This window comes from Chelon labrosus, assembly GCF_963514085.1.
Source record: "Chelon labrosus genome assembly, chromosome: 8".
NCBI classification, from domain to species: domain Eukaryota; kingdom Metazoa; phylum Chordata; class Actinopteri; order Mugiliformes; family Mugilidae; genus Chelon; species Chelon labrosus.
Window position 1 is genome coordinate 20,437,387 of NC_140358.1, and position 19,099 is coordinate 20,456,485.

Consider the following 19,099-nt stretch of genomic DNA (forward strand, 5'->3'; position numbering starts at 1 on the left):
CCTGGATGATGTCATCTCTGACCGCCGTGTGCACCCACGGCGGTCGGCTTGTTTACCTGTAATTTGCTACAGGTACACAAGCCGACCGTCGTGGGTGCGCGAGGCGCTCAGAGATGACATCATCCAGGTCAGAAGAAATCATCCGGGGTCTGTAGGTCAATCTACAGACCCCGGATGATGATAACAGGTAACTCCGGACTCAACAGGGAATAGCACTAGCATACGATAACAAAATATTGGTGAAATGAACGAGCTTCGCGGCAGATAATGCGTTATTTATAGACTGCGTTTCGGTGCCCCAGTCACTCCCACTATATGGATATACGCAGATCTAAATATCTCCCGAACAACTAAAAATTAATGAAGTTGTTCAGGTGGAGACATCCATGTTATATAAAAAATTCATACAAATCTAGCTATGTATTTGTACAGATTAAAGCTACAGGTCTAAACGTGTTAATTTGTGAACTTTGAACAAAGTCCTAAAGTTTTGTTGCGTGTCTGCAGAGACAGCCACACAAACATGTGACCAACAGAGAGATATGATTCACCTCCAATAACTTCATTCACACTGCTCCGTCCTCATTTCCCCTCTGTCTTCCTTACGTATGAAGTCCCTCGAGGCCACATTCCTCTGCTAATGACATTTCAGGTTCCATTTCTTTCCCCGCATGTCAAACGTGGCTTCAAAGGCCAGGTGAGTGCGATCGGGTGTTTGAGGGTTGGAGTTATAATAGCACTACAGCACCAGTCACATGGCTGAGCAAACGCTAAATGGTTCTGTCAGATCCCTCTTTCAAAAGTAGAAAACCAAATTCTTTGTTGACCAAATTTAATATTTCTCATTTATGGCTCTGAAAATATAAACACGAGCCTGGCACACATTTAGCATACATCATAAATCAATTTAAACAGAATACAAAAAAAAATAACTGTACAAATGTTTGAATGTGACAAACTATTTTTAGGAGGACTTGCCGTTCGTCGCTCTCTAGCTAGTATAAAAGAGGAAATAACGAGGTAACAACAGTTCGTTTGTAGGAAGCTCTGCCGTCCTACATGTGAGGAGGTGTCGTCATTCCATGGGGTGCTCCTGTTTCTCTTTGAACCCATTGACACTTGCCTGGAAGAAAATTAAAGGAACGTCATCAGAATTGAAGTTTAGACAATGCGAGAGTGTCACATATAATCACAGCCAGCTGACTCTCCCTTCACTATTGGGGTAATATACAGAGCCAGCCAGACAGCCCACGGTCTATTCTCGTATGTCTAACCATGTGAGGAAATTAAGGTTTCGCTTCTCGCTCGCCTCCCACAGTAGAAAGATGAGAGCATCGCATATGTCAGCTTATCAATAGAAGCCCTCGGGTGACCGCAGACGAGGACCACTCGGTAGACTACAAGTAGGGCAGCTGACACAGGCACAGGCAGATCACAGATGAGCCTCCCGACTTAGAGCATGAGCCTGCGATTTACTAGTTTCAGTGGCAAGTCGACACAGAAAGGCTGCCTGGAAACCGCTGTGCACATACTTAAAGGAGGGGTAATTTTCTGTATTTTTCTTGTATTAAACAAATCCCATATAAAAATACCAATCTAACAATGCCTTTATCTCCAAAAACCAAAGGTAAAACTAAGTTAACCGACCCTAAAGTGGAGTTTAGCCTATGTAGCCTAAGCCGGTGCGAGCCATTTATACTTAAGTGCTCATCAGTCTAGTTCTCTCTGTAAAAACGCCAACCCAAATGCTAGTCGGCGCGGCTTTTCTTGCCAGACGCGTGCATTTTTGCTTTTACTTCCTGCTTCACTTTCAACAATGGCGACTGAAACTTTTGCCGAAGACGAGTCGTACAAATGTCTGTATCTCAGAACCTCCTCAGTTAACCTTTCCTCGATGTGTTCCATCTTTATTGATCCAAAACAATGAATTCAAAAATTGCGGAGATGGAGAAGCAGCCGGAAATACTAAAGCGGAAACACGCTACGACCAAGCGGACCAATCGCAGCTCTTGCGCTCAGCGTTGCCGCAGTGCGTGGTTACATTTCTGGGGAGGTGCACTGTCGCTGTAGCCTCTGCGTCAACTCAACGCAGAAGTATAAACCGCCTATAACCTTAGATACATTTCAGGAAACTCGATAACATAATTTTCTTTTCTTTTATCCTATCTTATCTTATCTGCCATGACCTGGATAACTTATGAATATCACCTATCAAGACTTGTCTGTGTATCCAAAGTCCGCCTCAGTTTACTTCTCCAAAAACACACATCATAATTATTATTTTTTTTAATTGTATGGCCCCTGTAGTTTATTTAGAATTGCCTTCCTGTCCCAATAACAGTGACTACTTCAGATGTGGAAGTGATCAATCGTAATACAGAAACATGTCACTGGCAGGGACAGAAAGGCAGTTCAGCCTGTATGAAATGAAGAAACGGCTCAACCAGAAAATCAAATCACTGAACCAACGTTGGGTTTACCTGGAAGGTGTTGAGAACATGCTGACAGACATCGTTGAGCTCGTTCAGGCCCCTCCGAAGCGGCTCCGTGGCTGGGATACCACCTGAAACACACAGTAGATACTTCTGATTAAAAACCACCACAGCCAGCAGTAATTACAAGAACGGCCGCATTTAATGCACGGATTGTCAGTCATCCTCTGGTTTCATTCAAGCAGCCGTGACGACGGCCACCAGCGCTGTTAAGAGAGCAAAATGAACTGAGCGAGAGATGCTGATCAGAGCCCGTGTGACCAAAACTACAACACAGATCATTTTCTCTCTCTCATTGCGCTCATATGTTGTGCATCCTTGCAGCCGACGCATGAGCACATGACAGCTACTTAGAAACTCAGCATCTGGTTTGTGTCTTTGCGTAGATGGTTTCATACATCAGCGGGATAAAGAGCCCAAACACAAAACAAAAGCTTTAAAGAACTACTTCAGGGCCAAAGAAGACAAAGGAGTGCTGACTGTCATGGACTTTCCTCCACAGTCACCTGACTCCCAACCCCACTCAACCCCACTGGAGATTTATGGGGGCACTTGAAGACGGCAAGAAGCTAAAACATTCCTGACATCACAAGAGAAGGCTCTTTGGAGCATTGTCTCCTCACGCTGGGAGAACACGGGTTATCAGGTTTGAACACACTTGCGAAGTACACACAGCTCGGCCGCAGCTGACATTAAAGGGATTCAAAACAAAAGGTAGAAGATCATTTCAAACAAACCTGTATTTAATGTGTGTAATACACATGGGAAATAATACAAATACTCAGGAAAATGTTTTATCTGAAGTCTCGTTTCCATACTAAGGGTCATCAATACAATGCCTGCAGCGAGGGTTTATCCGCAGATTCATTTTAACAGCATAACAAAAATCTGCTTTTATCTTCTCCGTTGGAAAGATATTTTTTATAAACTGAATGTAGTAAATGCTGCAGCTGAAGACACAACAGGTCAAGAGGATGTGGTAAATTAATGTAGACCCCTGTGTGGTTCAGCTGCAGACACGTGCAAAAAAAATAGATCAGGTTTTATCGTTACAAACGGAATATTCTAGCTTTTTTTTTTTTATTATTATTAAACTAAGCAAGTTTTAATGCTTCACTGTGCAGGAATATCTTGTTATGGTAATCCAATTGATTAACTCAAAAAAAATCTAAAATCAAATGAATGAAAAGAATTGTTAATTTCGGTCCTCCTTTGATGAATTAACACGGGTGACGCCCATCCCGTTCCAAAGCAGCCATCATCAATAACGAGAGGAGTAAATATAGAAACGCAGCTGAATGCTTAAAAAGCACAGCAACAACTAGGGGTTTTTCCCCTGTGCCTAAAAGGTGATTGTGTCTTGCTGTGATTAAGCTGTGAGGAAAGTTCCTCCAGGGATCCTGAGACTTTGCTCAACAGCACAAACAAGTTGTTTTCAAAGTCCTTTCATGTGACAGCGGTTGATGTTGTCTGTCGGCGACTTATTTTTGGAACAAGGCACAGTTTTAGCTCTATCGGCTGCCACTTTATGAGGTACGCATGGCCGAATTAAGGCGCCGTCATCAAACGGCCGCGAAACAAACCACCACCTTCATGAAGAACTGAATGTCCGGTTGTTGTTGCCGTGTCGAGAGGTGTTAATCAAACTGTGCGGTCATTTTGGAGGCCGAGAGGTGTTTTAGTTTTTTACTCTACCTTCATTAAAAAGACTGACTAATTTAAATAAATGTCAGAATAACATAACGCAGTTCACTAATCAACACCTCTCTGAAAGCTGAGGGTGACATTCATTCCACAGCTGTTTGACTACAATGCGAGAGTTTTACTTTATCTTACCTATGCGTACCTAATAAACTGGACTGTATGAGCATGTGTGTTCATCAAAGTCCCGGCCTTTCTTGCGCAACTGACTGAACTAAGTGAATGCACCAGACTCCAATCAGCGTGTTTACTTTGCAAAACAGCCCCAAAAATGTTTCTTCTCCGTCTTGCAGCTATAGGAGATCTATTACGCTTTTCCTCATCTTCTGTCACATATGTAAGCTTACATTGTTCACCGTTCTTAACCGAGAGGCGGCCAAAGTTTGAAATAACGAGGAAAATGTATGGAAAAGCAATCGCTGTGAGCCAAAACGTCAACGGTTGATCAGATCAGACCACACCATCCTTTGCAGTGTTGCAACCGCATGCAGTTTAAAGGAAAGTGCACACAAGAGATGTTAAAGTTTTCTTATAATAACAATAATTTATTAATCCCCGAAGGGAAATTATGCTGTGGTGTTTGACCTATCCGTTCATTCACACAGTAGTATGAGCAGCAGGAGCAATTTGGGGGTTAGGTGCTTGCTCAAGGCACCGCAGCCATGGACATGGAGGGAGGAGAGGGGGGGGGGGGGGGATATGTGTGTTTATTCACATATCTGTGAATAAACACAGATATGTTGGAAATTAAACAACCTTTTTCCAAGCAAATGACCAGAGTGTCAAATGTGTGTGTCAAGTACAATTACTTCCAAAAGATCAAAGGCGTATCCCGGGGACATGTGTTGAAGGGATTTTGCTGATACGCCTGAATTGAAGTGAGAAAACAAAAAAATGACAAGTCCAGGTCCATTAACCATCTAGTGTAATCAATCTGACACACAACTGACAGGAGCCTCCTACCGTAGGTTGTTCTAACAAGGCTGGCAGATGCTTCTGAAAGGATCTTGGACCCGTTCCTCCTTGGCAAATTGTTCCAGCTGATCCAAATTACATGGTTAGGGTCCAAGCTTCAAGCACGGACCTTAACCTCGGGTTCCCAACATAGATTCTCAAGAGGACTAAGATGTGGAATTTGAGAGGCGCTTCGGGGTCATTTTCCTGCTTGAAGGTCCAACGGCAACCCAGTGCAGACTGGAAGCAGATTTCTTCACATTATCCTTCAAAATTACAACATCAGCGTTCCTTATGTAAACCCGGCAAAACAGCCACACGGCATTATGCTCCGGCCGCGATCAACTATAGGAGCTGTGCTTTTAGGGCTGAAGGCCCCTCTTCCTTTGCCAAACAAAAGAGACACCCGTCATTTACATGAATAGCTCCAGTTTTGTCTGATCAGATCAAAGGACAGGCTTTTGACAATCATCTGTGTGTTATAAGAGTTTTCTTGGGCCGTGACCACCATAATGAAGAGCGCTCACGACAGCGTTCAAAAGAGTACTTTATTGATCACCCTGGGGGGGGGGGGGGGTAATAGACTTCGTGTTCAGAAGAGCCCAGTTAGGTAACAACTATCTTTGCACAGATAGTTCCTCTCCTCTTTTTAACATCTTACATATCTTGTTTGCAACCACACCCCAGTTTGGGTTTGGCATAATTTGCCTCCTCGTGCTTTGCAATAAAATAAGATTCTACTACCTTCAGTCTCTGAGGTCCAGATGTATTTCTTTGCCTTTTAGACATGAAATAGCTTGCCCCCTGTCCTCTTCACTGGACTTTTCATTTAGCAGGGTTCAATGCTGTTGATTGCCGGGGCTCAACTCAAATGAGGTCCATATGAACTCACATGGGAGCCGATCATCGCAACCCTCAACCTTTCAACCATTTTTATTTTTTTTTTTTTACAAACATGAATTTGGGATATAAACAGAAGCAACTCTTTTTAACTCTATACGAAGACGACATATCAAATGCTTAAACTGGGAGTTTTATATCTTATACATTTTGAATTTGATTCCAGCAACGCATGTGCAGCAGGAGCATGCTTACCTCTGAGCTGCATTGTCTTTTAACAACAGTGTGTGAAACTAAGGGGACCAAGTGCTGTAGCTTTGAAAGTGAAATGTTTTCCCATTCTTTCTCGATCTCAGTTGCTCAACGGTTGGGGCCCTCCTTTGTTGTTGTATTCTTCTCTTTATAACCAAAAAATGCGCCCGGACTCTTTGACCACAGAGCCATGCTGCAGAATGTGGTTTGGCACAGTCTTGATGAAATAAGCAAGACGTGATCTAGATGGCAGCATATGGCTCTTCAAAACCTGCGCATATCGTTCCACATTAACGCTGCCTTGCACCAATGCATATCCCTTCCATCATGGATATTAGTGCTGATGACAAGCCTGGTGGTCCCTCTCCTATTTAGCCCAGAGGATGTATGGTTTCTTAAAAGAATTTTGATGGGTCAGACCACAGGACAGTTCCTGCTGTACAAGGCAGCTGGCTTTCTGGATCTTGTTTATATACGATTCTTTCTTTGCATGGAACAGATTCAACGTGTGGAATTATTTCCACTACATAATTTTCCTTTTTCAGCCATTTCTCTTGCAAACAGGGATTCTTCAGGTCTTCTGAATCTTTTGACGAGACTATATTTTGTACGACAGGTGATAAAAATCCAGCAAATTATTGGCCATTTCACACTGAGAAAGATTAATTGTCCATTTGTGGTGAACCGCCAACCTACTGTTACTTATGAACTATCCAGCATCTCTGGAATGCTATTTTTCACACCCAGATACATCACACACCTGTTGCCAGACTTAATTGACACATTCCAACAGGTGTTTTTTTTGTTTTGTTTTTTTGACTGGAACACATCTATTCCAGTCTTTTGTTGCCCTCTCCTGAAACCAATTCCTGGCACCGAAATTAAAATGCAAATAAAACAAAACAATAAAATAAAATCAGCCTGTCTGCAGTCAAGACCTGTCAAACACTGAAAACATTTGGCCCACTATGAAACGAAAAGAAAAAAAAACAAACAAAAAAAACAAAGAAGGCCCCCCAACTGTTGGGCAGCTGAAATCTTATGTCACGGAAGAATGGAAAGCATTTCACTTCCATCAACTATCTATCAAATCTCCTCAGTTCTCAAACACAGAGCACTGTTAAAACAAAAGGCGATGCTTGACGTTGCTTTATAGCTTTTCTTTGTACTATTTTCTATTAAATATAGGGGATTTAATTATTGCAGACCATTGCATTCTGCAGTGTCCTGTCTTTTTTTTTTCTTAGAACCAAAATTGGGCGTTCTCAATAATCCACTTAAAAGAATAAAGTCAAACAATGTTCCACTGGAAATGTTCCAAATATCCCTGTGGGCAGATAGTTAACAGCTTAATTGTATGCATGCAAACATTGACATACTGCAAGAGGGATAACAAGAAGATAAGGCGATGGGTATTAAGTGTCGCCTCTGACCTCGTGTCTGTATGCGGAAGTTGATCTTGCTCTCGGACGGATGGGTGATGGTGTAGCCACAAAACTCCACATCCGCACTGACGAAAAGAAAACAGGAAAGGGAAGGTGAGATTTGTGATTATTATTATTATTATTATGAATGTTTCGCTTAAAATGGGTGGATCTGTGTTAGTGTGCACTGTGAACTCATGTCGGCCGACCTGGTGGAAAAGCCAAAACAGAGATCAAAGCAGGGCCGTGTGGAAAGAGAACCTTTGTGATGTGATTATCATAAACTGTATCTATGATCTCTATGAGGTACATGGGGAAAGTCCCTGGCAGTGGGAGTCAAACAAACAAATGACACAAGTTAAGTTTCGATCATACACTTTGTGCTTGAAACGTGCCAGACGTGGTGGGTTGAGGGTTAAATACAAACAGGAAAACAAGTCAGACTCGTGATTGTGACATGCTCGGTTTAAAGTAAGAAAGAAAAAACAACAACAACAGCACAAAGCACTGACTTCTTCATGATCATGTATCTGAGGGAGTTTCCTAGTGTATGGTCTTCATCGTGGAGCACAAATGTCACACAGCCTTCGTCGGCCCCATCCGCCTGGACCTGAGACACAAAACAAAACGCTTGTTTAAAATATCACAAGAGCAGCTCAAAGACGGGACATATCCCAGCTCCTTCCTGAAGATTGGATAGTAAGTGACAGAGTAAGTCACAATCAAAAGCAACTATAACGCATTACCAACAACATCCAAAGTTTATTGTCTGCACAATTCACCATACAGACTATGATTGACAAGCATGGTATACATACACAAGCTGAGGAAACTGAGTGAGCGTTGGCTGTTAAAATACTGCCCCCCAGTGGAGAAACTGAGCTATCCGGGGATTGAGAAAGAAGCACATGTAAGGTAGGACAACATACATAATAGGTAATAGTAGCCCTGCAAAATACAACCTAGTATATGTCCAAAGACAAAAGACAGCATTAAATATAAAACTGCTTTTAATCAATTGAATCTGAGTGGAGTAACTGTTTTCTTATTGCTAGCTACTGTAGCTACCCACGTGAGGAGTTTACATGCGGTCAAAATGCAGCGTTAACTTCTTTAATTTAATATTTTTGGAGGTAAACTGAGCTGTAGAGCTGTGTACACTATCAAAACTAAACCGTTTTATCTTCTTACCATTTCTAGTATTGGTTTCTTTTCGCTTTCCCCAGCCATGCTTCACATTCCCACTATGTCCGTCAATAGAGTGACTTGGGGTTTTTCGGTCCTCACCGATGTCTGACAGGCAAGAGTGAAGGGAGAACAGCGCCACTGTCCGCCCGAAATACGTTAGTGGTTCGTGTCAACAAACAAAAAAGAAAGCGTGATTAAGGCAGTGGGTTGTCTGTTGCATGCTGGACCATGCATATAGTCATGCAATCAGCCGCAAGATTAAACTATCTGCCTAATACTGTGGCCACCCCTTGTGCAACCATCATCGACCTCATCAGAGAATGTACATGGGCCTTCTGCGGGTGTCCTGTGGTGTCTTTCAACAAGATGTTATTAGTGGGGGCCTCTGGGTCCTATCAGTAGAGGGGAAGGACCTCTGTGGACCAGGCTTGTTCCAGTGCATCCCACAGATACTTGATCAATTCGGGATCTAGTGAATTTGGAGGCCAGGTCAACACTTTGTGCTGTTTTTTTTTTTTGTTTTTTTTTTGTTTGTTTGTTTGTTTTGTTTTTTTTAGTTGTTCCTAAACTGTTTTTGTGTGTGTGCCTGTGTCAGGCTGCATCCTGCAGGGGATGGCTGCTGCCATCAAGGAGTGTCATCGCTGTGGGGTGGGGGTACCAGGGGGGTATTCCAGAAAGCAGGTTTAACAAACACTGAGATAAAACTTAACCTCTGGGTTGTCTGAACCTGAGGCGACTAAACCCGAGCTGTCGGTTCCAAAACACCGGTTAGCAATCAGTTCAATCAACCCCGGATTGTTTAACCTAGAGTTGTGCGCGATCACGGCGAAGTTATAAAGGCATCATCTATTGAGAGTCGAAACCATGAGTAAAAATGGCAAAGCGCAGAGCAGCCTATTTTTCTGAAGCGGAGCAGCAAGTTCTGCTCGAGGCGTATGAGGAGGAAAGAGCGATAATCACGAAAAAAGCAATACTTGCGCGTCTGCCAAGGAACGAGATTTTGCTTGGCAGAGAATTGCCGACCGCGCAAATGCGTAAGTTTAGTAGGCTATAGCACACTAATGTGTCAGAAGCACAATAATTCAGTAGATATTAGGCTACATATTAACTGCTTTGTATGAGACTTTCTTATACTATAGAATACCTTGTCATATATTGTATTATTTTTAATTAGATGTAACCCGACCGCCCTCAAGAGAACGTGGCCGCAGGTCAAAACAAAATATAAAAACTTTGTCCAAGTTGGTAAGATATATCTGGGTGCATCATCTTAGACATCACTTATCCAGTATTATATTCTTGAATTGCCATATTGCAACAAGTTACGTTCATTTCAAAGCCAATAGGAAGAAAGCAGAGGAGAGGAAGACCGGTTCTGGGCCAGAGGTGCCCCCCCCCCCTGTGGAGGAGTTGGCGATCAGTATCAATCGAGGGCGTCCGATGATGGAGGGGATTTCTGGGGGCACGTCATCGGAGCCCTCAACCTCCCAGGAGGAGCAACATGAACTAGTGCAATGTATTTACCCTAATAGGCCTACGCCTAAATCACTTATGTCTAATTTGTGTAGCCTTGCATGTTCGAAAATCACCAATTTATAGCCAATATTACCGTTCATATAAATAACAGGAGGATGAAGAGACATTATCAGCAGTCACGGAGGAATCAAATTAAAGATCGAGGTAAAGAAATGGGCTGTGCAGATACTAGAGCATAGTTGCTTCATGTTTTCTGTCAGTGCATGAGAACACTGGATCAGAACATTTGCTCTATAATGAAGTGTTTTCTCTTTTCAGGCCATGAAACACGCAATGGGCAAATAAATGTGTGAAACAGTCTTACGTGCATTTATTTTACTTTTTTTGGTTGAAGTGATTGTGACAGATTTCATCACGCATTCTTTGACCATCTCTGATGTCAAGTTGCTGAATGTGTTCCTATCTGCTCCTCAATAGCAGGAACTAATTCATTGCGCAACGTTGCAATGTTGTGCAATAGGTTATCGCACGCGCAACAATTACGATGAGCGAATCCACGATGCGTAACGTTCGAAATGTGGGGATGGAGAATGTTGTTTAAATAAATTAAAGATTCCGCAGAAAAACAGTAGCGCTCTGGCAAAAACTCATCAGGAAAAGAAAGGATATTAAGTCGTGGTCTTATCACCCTCTCACGGTGAATAGCCCGAATGATTTGTGCTTCAATGTCAATTGGATCTTCCTCAAAAGGAAACGTCATTGTGTGACAAGTGTGGAAACAGCGGTCTGGCTGAACGTGCACTTAAATACCCGAACATAACCTGAACAAAACCTACCCCTACCAGGTTAAGTTCAGAGCCTATGTTACCATAGTTACTTGCATAGCCTGATCATTTTTGAGCGTTCTGGAACCGAAATCCCAGGTTTACCGCTAACTCTGGGTTTACATACCCAGAGTTAGCGGTAAACCTGCTTTCTGGAATACCCCCCTGGTCTGGTCTAGGTGGGTGCTACATGTCTAAGTAACATCCACACAAATGCCAAGTCCAAAAGTTTCCCAGCAGAACATAGAATTGTCACAAGATGGTCAATGTCATTTACTTACTTACTGTCAGTAGTTTTAATGTTGTGGCTGACCAGTGTATATATTTTTGTATATACCGTCTATGATCTGGGAAAGTATCTGTAATTGTAGTGCATTCGTTCATATCATCACTTAATAATCATTTAGTATTTAGGCGAAATATTAATTTTGCATAGTAACAATTTCTGCATCTGCAAAATTAATCGCAATCCACTGACAAGGCGCCTGTGAGAACAAGACGGGGGCGAAGCTAACCCCATGACACAGCCCGTCGCAGGGTCGACGCAAAGAGACGCACGTATGAAAACATGTGACGATGCCCTACGTAATTGGTTGTTAAATAATGTAGTTCCATCAGCGGGACTGTAGTATTGACTGCAGCGGGTGATGAATGTGATAAGAACTACATTACCCAGCAGATAGGGGATTCACATCCGGTCAGGAGGATTTGCGAAACAGAAGTCAGTCGAAAAGGATTAGCTAGCTTGCTAGCGACCGAGACCTCTTTAGATGTGTGAATTTGCGCTACATGAGCCACTTTAAACACCACTGACACGTCGAGGTATTGCATTTGTTGTTTTATATCACCGTTGAATGGGTTAGCTCGGTAACTTGAAGCCATAATCGTTATTGCGCCATACCAATAACTACCTCCCTACAGCTGCTAGGTACATGGGTCAACAACAGTAGCTAGCTTGTTGTTTCCAAGCCACTATTTTCTGGCTTTCGTTTTCATTTCTCGTGTCAACTGTAGTAACTTGCTCCGAGGGTAACACCGCTAGTATTTGAGTTACTTAGTTGCACGAATAGTTTTCTGTTCTTCGTTTATGTCTTCTATATTTGTACCGTAACCCTTAAAATGTTTAACCATCATTGTGTGTGTGTGAAGCAATCCCCTGTTTCCCCAGCTCGCCTGCAGCGTCACCAGTAACATCTCCCTGCTCTTGTTTTTGTGGCCCTGTCACCGAATAACAGAGCTGAAACGCCAGCTGTTGCCATGGCAATCCTGTTTGCTGTGGTCGCTCGTGGAACCACTATTCTGGCCAAGCATGCCTGGTGTGGCGGGAACTTCCTGGAAGTCACGGAGCAGATTTTAGCCAAAATCCCCTCAGAGAATAACAAACTGACCTACAGCCACGGCAGGTAGGACTGGACCTCTCTCTCTGTGTGTGTGTGTGTGTGTGTGTGTGTGTGTGTGTGTGTGTGTCTCTCACCCATCCTCATGTTGTGGCAACATCTGTTGTTGTGCACTTCCCTGTATCATATCAGAATATGTGGTGCGACCCCTGAGTTCTGCTTAAAATACTACTCACCTGATGTTTTTCTTTTTCTTGCAGCTATTTGTTTCATTACATCTGCCATGACAGAATCATATACCTGTGCATCACGGACGATGTAAGTATATAACTGGCTTAGATATTTAGACATGTTCTTTCTTTTCTTGCATTATATGCTATTTTCAAATGTCCAGAGTCTAAAGAAATGACATTACAGGATAGAGTTGTGTATTTCTTTAACCTCCCAAGCAAATTGATAAATAAACATATGCATATGCAGTGTTTTTCTACCCTAATTAGTCCTACAGCTGTCAGTGCTATACAAGCAGGAACAGGTTCAGCCAGTTAATATTTTTTATTTACTGTACGTTTAGCAAAACGGTACACTCATAAATGCACTGTTTACTCAACATATTACTTTTTAGTGTTCATATATGTTTAACTTTTGTCTACTAAAGGACTTTGAGAGGTCACGTGCATTCAGCTTCCTCAGTGAAGTCAAGAAGCGCTTCCAGACAACATATGGGTCACGAGCACAAACGGCCCTTCCCTACGCCATGAACAGTGAGTTCTCCTCTACATTGGCAGCTCAGATGGTGAGTATGATAAGTCACTGAAGGACACTGTCTTGTGGTGGCTGTGTGGCTTTATTGTGGCTTTATTCTTAGTTGTGTAGTCGTAAAAAAAAAAAAGTGCACATTCAGCAGTTTCAGAATCATAACCAAATATGAAATAAGGTTGCATCGCACGCACAAACAAGAGGGTTTAAGAATAACAGTACAACACGTACTACAGGATGTTTTTTAGATCATCTTTCCAGATCAGGAAGCACTGAATGCACCTCATGTGATCGGGAAGAAGCGGATGTAAACAAAGGGGAGACTCGTGTGCAACTTGCTTTGAATTAAAGTTCAATGAAAACAAAAAAACAATGGCATTGTGTATGAGAAAATCATTAGTGAGGATTGTTTTTCTCACTGGTTATTGTAAAGTCACTGACATGCTCGCTTATCCTAATTTTAAATATTAAATAGCAAACATGTTTGATATTAATCGGTCCGTCTCTGATGGAACTAAAAACGTTAAGGATGAAAGATCTGTAAACACCTCACATTTCTAGATCTCCTGGTCCAAACAAGGTCTGGAAACGATTTCTCCTCCTGTTGTTGGGAGAGGTGAATCTGGGGATAAAGCAACCAAACAGTTCTGTAGTTTGGGCTGATTATATCTGTTTATATTTCTGTAGAAACACCACTCAGACCCACGGGGATCAGATCGTGTCACTGAGACTCAGATGCAAGTGGACGACCTGAAGGGCATAATGGTTCGCAACATAGGTGAGCATCTTTGCGGTTCATCATTGTGCTGTGATGCTTTGTAAAATTCTTTTTATGGTTGTTGGTTGTTGGTCCACCCCCTTGTGAACACAATGTCTCAATATCAGTGTCCTTGAGGAACTTTCCTCAAATTTGGCATGTTCCCTCGAACCTAAGGATGAAGTGATAAGAATTTAGAGGTCAAAGGTCACTGTAGCTGCATAACTGAGGAATTCATACACTAATTATGACAATATTTAACTTAAATGTCTAGGAATGATGTGGCATCAAAAGATAACTTCTCTGTGGTATCCTAACATTCTGCAGAAACACTTTTATTATATTAATCCAAAATCCTCACTACATGACAGGTACAGGTGTAAACTGCAACTTGACTCAAGCTGGTTATTCTTGTAACACTCATTAGTGATCTGCTCTTTATATTGTGCCTGTTATTTGTTGTTCATGAAGCCAAAGTACAAAGGTCCTTGCCAAGAAATTATGCAACATTAATTTGTAAAAAGTGATTCAGATTGGAGGACTGCAGCCTCAAATGTCAGATTTCAACAGACTTTTAGTATGTATCTAATTACACTGGACCTTTTGTGCCTCCCCAGTTAACTTTGGCTCTCTTTGTATTACTTCTACAGACTTGGTAGCTCAGAGAGGGGAGAAGCTCGAGTTGCTGATTGACAAAACAGAAAATCTGGTTGATTCAGTAAGTTTGAAAACCAGCGGTTGTGCTCCGTTTTCTGGTGCACGACATTTATCAGTAAACAAGCTACTGACAAGTCTAGTAACCTACTGATGTTAACTTTCTCTTCCTCCAGTCAGTCACATTTAAGACCACAAGTCGTAACCTTGCACGGGCCATGTGTATGAAGAACCTCAAGCTGACCATTGTCATTGTGGTGGTATGTCTGGTGAGTGCAGGCAGTGATGATATTTGTTCATTCATCAATTTACTGCGAGTTGTATACAGATTGCTTGCAATACTAGTGCTTAACCCCTAACCCTCATCTGTTTTGTAGTCTTGCATTGCACAATATGGATCTTTCCTGAAGGTCTCTTCAACATAGATTGTCAGTGAAGCAATTCCTCCTGTGTATGATTAAACCTTAACTGTTGCAAAAGTAATAAACGTCGTCTCTGTGCTCTTCTCAGGTGGTAATTTACATTATTGTCTCTGCTGCCTGCGGCGGACTCAGCTGGCCCTCATGTGTCAAAAAATGAGAGAAGAAGGAGATAAAGGAGAAAGGACGAGGGGGAGAAGTGCCTGTTCAACTCTTACCAATGGACACAAAAGGAAATACAGTTTCTTTGTCTTACTCCTTCAGCTTCAGCATCCGTGGAAGGCATGCTTTTCTCCTCCTCCTGCCTCCTTCGTCACCCCAGCTTTGAGAGTCTGCACATGTATTTGCCTTTTGGACCGGGAGTCCCACCTCATACCCACACTAATGGACAGCAGCCATGTGGCCTAAAACTGATGTGGAACAATAATCTTGTCATATGTTAATCTGGTACATTCATCCTGTCTCATACACTTAGTGGCCTGATGTATCAGTTCGTGATACTGTCCTGCACCTGTCTGTGTAATGAATCCATTCAGACTGATCACAAAGATAGCAAAGTTTAATTTGTTATTGTCCTGCTTCACCTTTGATGTCAACAGAGAGATATGGGACTTGAAAGTGTAGGTACCACCAATGTTGTATTTCAGATCCATCAAAAGGACTCACCTGTATTGTCTGGTCTGCTGCCATATAACTGAAGACGTTTTGACTAAACTTTGACTGAAGCAGATTTACTGAATCACCTGATTTTATCACAGATAAACAGTAACACCTTCTAAAATAAACCTGTAAAGTGCTAGGTATGATCATACAAATAAATATTGTACATTTAATTGATATTATTGAGACATAATAGAACTTTTAAGCCAAGTTTAATTTAGGAGAAATTATTCTTATTTGTTTTCCTGCCTGTGGACTTGATAAGAGGCTTCCGTTTACTTCCCCACCCTGGATGTTAGGTGTGCTCATATTTTCTTTCTGTTAACACGATGCACTTTTTATATTGTACATAGATTTGCTTCCTGGCATCATATGGCTTATGATCATGTAATTATTTAATTATTGTACATCCAGATTTAAAAGAATAAAATCTGATGGTATAAAGTGGTTGATCTTTACACCAGAAAATAATTATGGTATGTATTTTTTTTATCTTGCACCTTTATTGACACTGTTAGGGATAAGATTATAAGATTATAAATTCACTTATTCTTCATTTAACTGACCACATCTAATTGTAGTAACGGAGAGTGACCTCCAACTCACCACTGCTGTGCCTAGCTGAGGTCAAAGTTCAAACAAACAGCACTTGTTCATCACTCCTACTGAACCGGTCATGAGCCACATGTGTTGTTTTGAATGAGCGACGCTGTGAAAAGGGAGAAACGGAACAGGTGACATTAATTACGGTCACCGGGGGACATTGTCTGACTGTCCGCGCTCCCGAGGATGGCGCTCGCTCTCGTGACAGGTAGCTGTAGCTGTCTTCACCACCGGCGCCGTGCTAATTTTCTTTTTACGTTAAACTCAAGTTTTATGAAGACAGCTGTCTATACTGTATGACTTAAATGCTGATTGTGTGGTAAGGAAATTGACATTTTCGCAGTTTAACGCCACTTTTAAGTCACATTCCTGAGAAAGTGTAAAGTTTCACCTCCTCTCAACGGAAAGTAACGTTCGTCTGTAGCCGTTATTTTTAGCTAACGACATGCTAGCAAAATATTTATCAACGGCTGTAAGTTTTTTTGATTTTGTTTTTTTGTTTTGTATTATTTTCGACCGTTGTGATAATTAAAGTTGCTTTTAGTACTTGCGCTTAGAGATAACGAACACTTCTTCTCAGCAGTGCTCTGTTGCCGGACCATAAACCGTAAAAGGACTTGAAAAGAGTACAATTTACTTTGCTATTTGTAGCAACACACTTATGTTTACGCCTGATGTAATTTTAGCGCTAACTAACTGGCTGGAGGAGGCCTCACACAGGGATAATCTAGCAGTCAGGTGCAAAAGAAGGGGTGGGAGTTGTTTTGATCGGAAGATGTTGTACTAAACGACCTCATGTGAGGGTCAGGGAGGAATGAAATACCACAAATACACCCAACAGGACTCATTCTTGTCATTGCAAGTCTTTAAAACACACACCTGTGGCTTATGTGCTTTCAAATAGCTTATATATTATATTTTTTTTAATGCAATTTCAGCTAAAGCGTCTGCAAAATAACAATGTTGAGAATCCATTATATTTCAGGTTGACCTACAGGGTTAATTCTGGCCGCTGGACGAAAACAATCCCTAACACAAAGTAGAGCGTAACTGTTTTTGGGGGTTTGTTTCAACCATATGCCAAGAGGCCTTCCTCTGTGGATTGAGGCGCTCAGTTCTTGGGAGAAACGACAAGGATAGATTTACAGAGCTGCAGACACATGCACCTGTTTTTCACTAGATGGCATACGGCCACAGCTTTGTCTTCAAATGTCTTCTTTTTTTTATTATTGAAACACAGCTCTGTGCTGTTTTACTAACCAGGCTCGTTGGTGTGGTTTGTCCCCCTGTGCTTTACAGAGGACGGCGTTATCCCTCTGCTATGCCGACTGGAATCCCCCCCCAGTCTGACCTGCTGCCCTGTTGTAGTGTGGGGCTCTACTGTTTCTTGGCTTTTGATGCTACTCATAACTGCTCTCTGTGTGATGCTAATATGTCCAGTCACCCATGCTACGGCTGGGAAAGGCCATTTGAAGCTTTCTGTGTGGTGCCCCGAGGGGCCTTCACAAATAGAGAATGACTGTCCGATTGCTCTCACTCTGACTTTTAAACATCTAATTCAGCGTGACGGCAGTAACTTTCATTTTATTCCTTTACAGATAAATGATCTGAGCTCACATGTCAAGCAGATTGCATTTATTGCTAATACTCTGAGAGTTATAAAATCAATTTTATACTGTTGTTTAACTAGACAGAATGACTCTCAAAACACAGGATCCAGTTAACCACACAACGGTCAGCAGTTTACTTACTCTCTGTTATGAGAGGGGTTTTAGCCAGCCATCCTACTTTTTTTGAATGTACATTATAGTGAATAATATTTAGGTGTAAGCATTCTGTACATCATGCTAACTCTTAGAACTCAGAGGAGATTATATCCTGCTCTTAACAATGATTTACATCTTGTCTCTAGTTAAGATTAGATGGTCGTTCCAAGGGTCACGGGCCTTGTATAGATTAAGCAGAAATAGCTTGGGTGTTAGGGGTCTTAGACTCTGGTGTCACATCACGGCTGTATGTCTGGATCAGGTGTCAGGCTGTTTATGTACAACATGAGGCGTGTTGTCACTGGAGAAAGAAAAAAAAAAACATCAGTTATACTGGCACTGCAATGTGTAGGCGAGTTTTAATGCAGATTTTAGCTTGGAATTGGTCGTAGCGCAACTTTATCCTGCACCTAGGCCTCCTGTCATTCTGCTCTTTTCATTTATCCCTTTCTAAAAGCTGCCCGATACATTCCCTCATAAAAGCGGGACCTTGGCTGCTTAGCAACAATGAATGCCAACTCCGTATGGCGGTGTCTGGCCACTCCTCCTTCACTGGGCTCGGCAAGGATAAGGTAACATGTTGCTTTCTTCCTCACTAGCTCCCATTGTACACTTGAGAATGCAACTCTAAGCTGAGCACAGTCCCTTAGCTGGACTTTGACATGCTCGCACAGGCAGAGCAGTGCGCTGCTGATGCTGTCCGACACGAGAGCTAGTTGGGAGAGACTGCCGATCCACTGCTGCAGTAGGCCTGTAGGGCAAAGTCACGTTACCTCGGGGAGGGGAGGGAGAAAACTGAAGCTAACAACTGCACAGGGGGGGCACCCTCATTCAGCCTGCGATGTTACTGATGCACGGCTGATTCTGAACACGAGGAGGGAGCAGTGATGGGATGGGGACCGACTCACACCGCTGTCTGCTCAGTTGGCTCGATTAAGCGCTTTGGAAGAAAAGCAGTAATGGGATTGTTTCTTAAAGGCTAAACTGAGCAGT

At 42.3% G+C, this 19,099-nt stretch overlaps 2 protein-coding genes across 2 annotated transcripts; one reads left to right on the forward strand and one right to left on the reverse strand.

Annotated features, from left to right (window-relative positions):
• Positions 1 to 815: 815 nt before the first annotated feature.
• polr1d (RNA polymerase I and III subunit D) lies at positions 816 to 8,943 on the reverse strand. Its single transcript, XM_084550451.1, has 5 exons — positions 8,855 to 8,943; positions 8,176 to 8,273; positions 7,673 to 7,749; positions 2,481 to 2,563; positions 816 to 1,123 (listed from the first exon to the last, which is right to left on the reverse strand). Exons 1-5 carry the CDS (start codon positions 8,891 to 8,893, stop codon positions 1,076 to 1,078), a joined length of 345 nt encoding a protein of 114 aa, XP_084406577.1. The 5' UTR covers positions 8,894 to 8,943; the 3' UTR covers positions 816 to 1,075.
• A 2,890-nt stretch (positions 8,944 to 11,833) lies between these two features.
• Positions 11,834 to 16,190, forward strand: sybl1 (synaptobrevin-like 1). Its single transcript, XM_084549305.1, has 8 exons — positions 11,834 to 11,973; positions 12,387 to 12,554; positions 12,749 to 12,806; positions 13,147 to 13,284; positions 13,935 to 14,025; positions 14,655 to 14,722; positions 14,835 to 14,927; positions 15,169 to 16,190. Exons 2-8 carry the CDS (start codon positions 12,409 to 12,411, stop codon positions 15,235 to 15,237), a joined length of 663 nt encoding a protein of 220 aa, XP_084405431.1. The 5' UTR covers positions 11,834 to 11,973; positions 12,387 to 12,408; the 3' UTR covers positions 15,238 to 16,190.
• Positions 16,191 to 19,099: the final 2,909 nt, after the last annotated feature.

What these genes read in the sequence shown, in the direction of transcription:
- sybl1 (XM_084549305.1), top strand. Translation starts at nt 12,409, where the DNA reads ATGGCAATCCTGTTTGCTGTGGTCGCTCGTGGAACCACTATTCTGGCC. An exon ending in CTGACCTACAGCCACGGCAG is followed by an intron (nt 12,555 to 12,748) that starts GTAGGACTGGAC and finishes TTTTTCTTGCAG; the next exon opens with CTATTTGTTTCATTACATCT. An exon ending in TCATTGTGGTGGTATGTCTG is followed by an intron (nt 14,928 to 15,168) that starts GTGAGTGCAGGC and finishes TGCTCTTCTCAG; the next exon opens with GTGGTAATTTACATTATTGT.
- polr1d (XM_084550451.1), bottom strand. Translation starts at nt 8,893, where the DNA reads ATGGCTGGGGAAAGCGAAAAGAAACCAATACTAGAAATG. An exon ending in AGATACATGATCATGAAGAA is followed by an intron (nt 7,750 to 8,175) that starts GTCAGTGCTTTG and finishes TCTTTTCGTCAG; the next exon opens with TGCGGATGTGGAGTTTTGTG. An exon ending in ATGTTCTCAACACCTTCCAG is followed by an intron (nt 1,124 to 2,480) that starts GTAAACCCAACG and finishes ATTTTCTTCCAG; the next exon opens with GCAAGTGTCAATGGGTTCAA.